Below are 6,461 nucleotides of genomic sequence, written 5' to 3'. Positions count from 1 at the left end.
CCTGGACAAACTGGACACAGCTGGACACAGCTGGACACCCCTGGACACAGCTGGGCACACCCCTGGACACACCCCAGGACACAGCTGGACACACCTGGACACCCCTGGACACACTCCTGGACACCTCCGGACACCCCTGGACACCCCTGGACACAGCTGGACACAGCCCTGGCCACCTCCGGACACCCCTGGGCACACCTGGACACCCCTGGACACAGCTGGACACCTCTGGACACCCCTGGGCACCCCTGGACACCCCTGGACACATCCCTGGACACCCCTGGACACAGCTGGACACACCTCTGGACACAGCTGGACACAGCTGGACACCCCTGGACACACCTCTGGACCCCCCTGGACACCTCCGGACACCCCTGGACACAGCTGGACACACCCCTGGTCACCTCCGGACACCCTGGACACACCTCTGGACACAGCTGGACACCCATGGACACCTCTGGACACACCTCTGGACACACCCCTGGACACAGCTGGACACCCCTGGACACATCTCTGGACACAGCTGGACACCTCTGGACCCCCCTGGGCACCTCCGGACACCTCCGGACACCCCCGGACACCTCTGGACACACCCCTAATTAGTCCCGCCCACCCATCGCCACGCCCAATAGCCCATCTCCAGCCCTAATTAGCCCCGCCCACCCCATCGCCACGCCCAATATCCGCACCCAGCCTTAATTACCGCAATTAGCCCCGCCCACGCCGAGCCCCGCCCACCCGGAAGCGCCTGTCCCGCTTGGCCCCGCCCACCCGCCATCCCAGCCAATCAGCGCGCTCGGCCCCGCCCTCGCCCCGCCCCCTCCCGGCCCCGCGCGCGCGCTCCGGGTCGCGGCCGCTGCCGGAAGTGCCGGTACCGGGGGGGACAGAGGGACAGCGGGGGGACAGAGGGACAGAGGGACAGCGGGGGGACAGGGGGACAGCGGGGGGACAGAGGGACAGCGGGGGGACAGAGGGACAGAGGGACAGCGGGGGGACAGGGGGACAGCGGGGGGACAGAGGGACAGAGGGACAGAGGGACAGCGGGGGGACAGAGGGACAGAGGGACAGAGGGACAGAGGGACAGCGGGGGGACAGAGGGACAGAGGGACAGCGGGGGGACAGGGGGACAGCGGGGGGGACAGAGGGACAGAGGGACAGCGGGGGGGACAGGGGGACAGCGGGGGGACAGAGGGACAGAGGGACAGAGGGACAGCGGGGGGACAGGGGGACAGCGGGGGGACAGAGGGACAGAGGGACAGCGGGGGGACAGAGGGACAGAGGGACAGAGGGACAGCGGGGGGACAGAGGGACAGAGGGGAGACAGAGGGACAGAGGGACAGCGGGGGGACAGAGGGACAGCGGGGGGACAGAGGGACAGAGGGACAGCGGGGGGACAGGGGGACAGCGGGGGGACAGAGGGACAGAGGGGAGACAGGGGAAAAGAGGGACAGAGGGACAGCGGGGGGACAGAGGGACAGGGGGACAGCGGGGGGGACAGGGGGGACAGCGGGGGGACAGGGGGACAGCGGGACAGCGGGGGGACAGGGGGACAGCGGGGGGACGGGGGGACAGGGGGACAGCGGGGGGACAGGGGGACAGAGGGGAGACAGGGGGACAGAGGGACAGAGGGATAGCGGGGGGACAGAGGGACAGCGGGGGGACAGAGGGGGGACAGGGGGGTACCGGGGGGACAGAAGGACAGCGGGGGGGACAGGGGGACAGCGGGGGACAGAGGGACACAGGGGGGGACAGAGGGACAGAGGGGGGACAGAGGGACAGCGGGGGGACAGGGGGACAGCGGGGGGGACAGAGGGACACAGGGGGGGACAGGGGGACACCGGGGAGACAGAGAGACACCGGGAGGGGACAGAGGGACACAGGGGGGACAGAGAGACACCAGGGGGACACCGGGGGGACAGAGGGACACCGGACAGGGCAGGGGGACAGGGGGACACGGGGGGACAGAGGGACACCGGGACAGGGCTTGGTGACATGGGGGGAGGGGGGACACCGGGCCCGTGGGGACACCGGGGGGGCCAGGGCGGGGACCCCGGGCCCGTGGGCGCACAGCGGAGGGACAGAGGGACACCGGGACAGGACAGGGGGACACCGGGGGGGGACAGAGGGACCCCGGGCCCGTGGGCGCACAGCGGGGGAGGTGGCAGCGGGGGGAGGGGACACCGTGACCCCCCCCCCGGTGTCCCCGCAGGGGCTCCGGGACCCCCCCCCCGCCATGGGAGCCGGCGGGGGGAGCCTGTCCCAGGCGCTGCTCTGCGCCACCAGCCTGGGCTGCGCCCTCCGCGCCAGACAGGTCCGGACACCGGCGGCACTGGGGATACTGGGGGATACTGGGGGCACTGGGGGCACCGGGGGGCACTGGAGGGCATTGGGGATACAGGGGGCATTGGAGACACTGGGGATACTGGGGGATACTGGGGGCACTGGGGGCACCGGGGGGCACTGGAGGGCATTGGGATACGGGGGGCATTGGAGACACTGGGGATACTGGGGGATACTGGGGGCACTGGGGGCACCGGGGGGCACTGGAGGGCATTGGGGATACGGGGGGCATTGGAGACACTGGGGATACTGGGGGCACTGGGGGATACTGGGGGGCACCGGGGGCACTGGGGATACTGGGGGATACTGGGGGCACTGGGGGCACCGGGGGACACTGGGGGGCAATGGGGGACACTGGGGGGCACTGGGGACAACGGGGGGCACTGGGGGGCATTGGGGACACCGGGGGACAATAGGGACACCCGGGGCACCGGGGGGGCACTGGGGGACACTGGGGAGCACTGGGGACACCCGGGGGGACACTGGGGGGCATTGGGGACACCAGGGGGCACTGGGGACACTGGGGGACACTTGGGGGCACCGGGGGGCACTGGGGACACCCGGGGGGCATTGGGGACACTGGGGGGCACTGGGGGGGCACCGGGAGCACTGGGGGCATTGGGGGGCATTGGGGACACCGGGGGAGCGCTGGGGGACACTGGGGGGACACTGGAGGACACTGGGGGCACTGGGGACACGGGGATGGGGGGGGTACTGGGGACACTGGGGGATACTGGGGGGCACTGGGGACACCGGGGGACACTGGGGGCATTTGGGGCACTGGGGACACCAGGGGGGCACACTGGGGGGCAGTGGGGGACACCTGGGGGCACTGGGGGACGCTGGGGATACTGGGGGGGCACTGGGGGGCACTGGTGTCACCCGTCCTACCCTGTGTCACCCATCCCATGTCACCCATTCCATCCCATGTCACCTGTCCTGTGCCACCTGTCCCGTCCCGCGTCACCCAACTGGTCCCATGTCACCCACCCCGTGTCACCCACCCCGTGTCACCCATTCCACCCCATGTCACCCACCCCATGTCACCCACCCCGTGTCACCCATTCCACTCCATGTCACCCATCCCGTGTCACCCACCCATCATCCATGTCACCTCTCCTGTCCCGTGTCACCCATCCCGTGTCACTCACCCATCATCCATGTCACCTCTCCTGTCCCGTGTCACCCATTCCGTGTCACCCATCCCGTGTCACCCACCCATCATCCATGTCACCTGTCCTGTCCGTGTCACCCATCCCGTGTCACCCACCCACCCCATTCCCCCCCGTGTCCCTATGCCCCCCACCCCCCGTGCCCCCCCATGCCCCTCACACCTCCCATGTCCCCATGCCCTCCAAGCCCCCCATGCCCCTCCATGCCCCCCGTGCCCTCCATGCCCCTCACACCCCCCATGCCCCCCATGCCCCTCACACCCCCCATACCCCCCCGTGCCCCACGCCCCCCACACCCCCCATGCCCCCCATGCCCCCCGTGCCCCACGCCCCCCACATCCCCCACGCCCCCCATACCCCCCACACCCCCCGTGCCCCCCGTGCCCCCCATTCCCCCACACCCCCATGCCCCCCATACCCCCCACACCCCCCGTGCCCCCCACGCCCCCCATACCCCCCATTCCCCCACACCCCCCACACCCCCCCACACCCCCGTGCCCCCCCTACCAACCACCCCCGCTGTTGCCCCCTCAGGTGACCGCTGGCCCAGCCGCCGGCTTCCTCCTGCAGGCCCTGGCGGCCGCCAGCGACGCTCTGGCCCCTCTGTGGCCACTCTGCGGCCCCGGTGGCCCGGCCGGGCCTGACCCCCTGCCGGGCTCCTGGGTCTCCTCCGTGCTGGCCCAACCTTTGGTGGCCTTCGGCTTCCACCGGCTCAGCGGCGACCGGGCCACGGCCAACCTGCTGCTGGCCACCGGCACCCTGGTGGCCCCGGTGGCCGCGGGGGCTGCCGGCCGACGGCCGGAGCCTGGCCGGTCACTCGGTCACGGCGCTGGTGGCCGGCTCGGTGCTGGCGCTGGCCGCGCTGACCGGCAACGCCGCCGGCGTGGTGGCCGCGGTGCTGGTGGCCGCCGGCGACGTGGTGGCACCTTGGGGTGTCCCCCTGGGTGAGGGCGGCGGCCAGCGTGGCACTGCTGAGGGCACTGCGCCAGCAGAGCCGCGGCTGCACTGACCAGTAAAGGCGGGCACTGGGGGGTACTGGTGGCACCGGTGTGGCATTGGGGTGGTACTGGTGGCACGGGGGGGGGTACTGGGGTGGGTAGTGGGGTGGCACTGGTGGCATCGCTGTGGCACTGGGTGGCACTGGGGTGGTACTGGGGTGGCACTGATGGCACTGGGGTGGCGCTGGTGATTGGTGGTGGCACTGGGGTGGCACTGGCACTGAAGGCACTGGGATGGCACTGGGGTGGCACTGATGGCACTGGGGTGGCGCTGGTGTGGCACTGATGGTACTGGTGGTGGTGGTGGCACTGGTGGTGGCACTGGGGTGGCACTGATGGCACTGGGGTGGTACTGGGGTGGCACTGCTGGCACTGAGGTGGCACTGGGGGGGTACTGCGGTGGCACTGGGATGGCACTGGGGTGGCACTGATGGCACTGGGGTGGCGCTGGTGTGGCACTGATGGTACTGGTGGTGGTGGTGGCACTGGTGGTGGCACTGGGGTGGCACTGATGGCACTGGGGTGGTACTGGGGTGGTGCTGGGGGTGGCACTGGGGTGGCACTGGGGTGGTACTGGAGTGGCACTGATGGCACTGGGGTGGCACTGGTGATGGTGGTGGCACTGGGGTGGCACTGGCACTGAAGGCACTGGGATGGCACTGGGGTGGCACTGATGGCACTGGGGTGGCGCTGGTGTGGCACTGATGGTACTGGTGGTGGTGGTGGCACTGGTGGTGGCACTGGGGTGGCACTGATGGCACTGGGGTGGTGCTGGGGTGGTACTGGGGTGGCACTGGGGTGGCACTGGGGTGGTACTGGAGTGGCACTGATGGCACTGGGGTGGCACTGGGGTGGCACTGGCACTGAAGGCACTGGGATGGCACTGGGGTGGCACTGGGATGGCACTGGCGTGGCACTGGTGGCACTGGGGTGGCACTGGGGTGGCACTGGCACTGAAGGCACTGGGATGGCACTGGGGTGGCACTGGGATGGCACTGGCGTGGCACTGGTGGCACTGGCGGTGGTGGCACTGGGGAGGGTTTGTCACAAGGGTGGCACCTTGGGGTGGCACCTTGGGGTGGGGGTCCCTGTCCCAGCACCCTGAGGGTCCCTGGGGTGGCACTTTGGGGTCCCTGGGGTGGCACCCTGGGCTGGTGGGGGGGGGGGGGGGGGGGGTTGCAGGCCCAGCGGCTCGGGCTGGAGTGACCAGTAAAACCAGTATGGGGTGGCACTGGTGGCACTGGGGAGGGGTCTGCCACAGCCCCCTGGGGGGGGGTGGGGGGGCTGGAACTGGGAGCACTGGTGGCACTGGGGACACGGCGGCAAGCGCTGGCTCAGACGGGTCTGCACCGCCCCATACTGGTCCATACTGGCCCATACTGGTCCATACTGCACCATACTGGTCCGTACTGGTCTGCACCACCCCATACTGGTCCATACTGCACCATACTGGTCCGTACTAGTCTGCACCGCCCCATACTGGCCCATACTGGCCCATACTGGTCCATACTGGTCTGCACTGCCCCATACTGGTCCGTACTGGTTTATATTTACCCATACTGTCCATACTGGTCCATACTGCCTCATACTGGTCCATACTGGCCCATACTGGTTCACACGGGTCCATAGTGCCCCATACTGGTCCATGCTGGCCCATACTGGTCTGCACTGCCCTGTACTGGTCCATACTGGTTCACACAGGTCTGTAGTGCCCCATACTGGTCCATGCTGGCCCATACTGGCCCATACTGGTCTGTATTTACCCGTACTGGTCCATACTGGCCCATACTGGTCTATGCTGGCCCATACTGGTCTGTATTTACCCATGCTGGTCCATACTGGTCCATACTGGTCCATACTGGTCCATACTGGTCTGTATTTACCCGTACTGGTCCATGCTGGTCCATACTGGTCCATACTGGTCCATACTGGTCTGTATTTACCCGTATTG

At 69.2% G+C, this 6,461-nt stretch overlaps 1 protein-coding gene across 1 annotated transcript; it reads left to right on the top strand.

Moving 5' to 3' along the window:
• Window positions 1-826: 826 nt before the first annotated feature.
• TMEM276 (transmembrane protein 276) lies at window positions 827-4,544 on the top strand. Its single transcript, XM_048286167.1, is given in 4 exon segments — window positions 827-871; window positions 2,210-2,311; window positions 4,047-4,303; window positions 4,305-4,544. Coding segments are annotated over 3 exon segments (552 nt in total). The 5' UTR covers window positions 827-871; window positions 2,210-2,233; the 3' UTR covers window positions 4,522-4,544.
• The last annotated feature ends 1,917 nt before the right edge of the window (window positions 4,545-6,461 follow it).

This window comes from Corvus hawaiiensis, chromosome 26 (genome assembly GCF_020740725.1).
Source record: "Corvus hawaiiensis isolate bCorHaw1 chromosome 26, bCorHaw1.pri.cur, whole genome shotgun sequence".
In the NCBI taxonomy this organism is placed as follows: Eukaryota; Metazoa; Chordata; class Aves; order Passeriformes; family Corvidae; genus Corvus; species Corvus hawaiiensis.
This window is presented reverse-complemented; position numbering and strand designations above follow the sequence as displayed.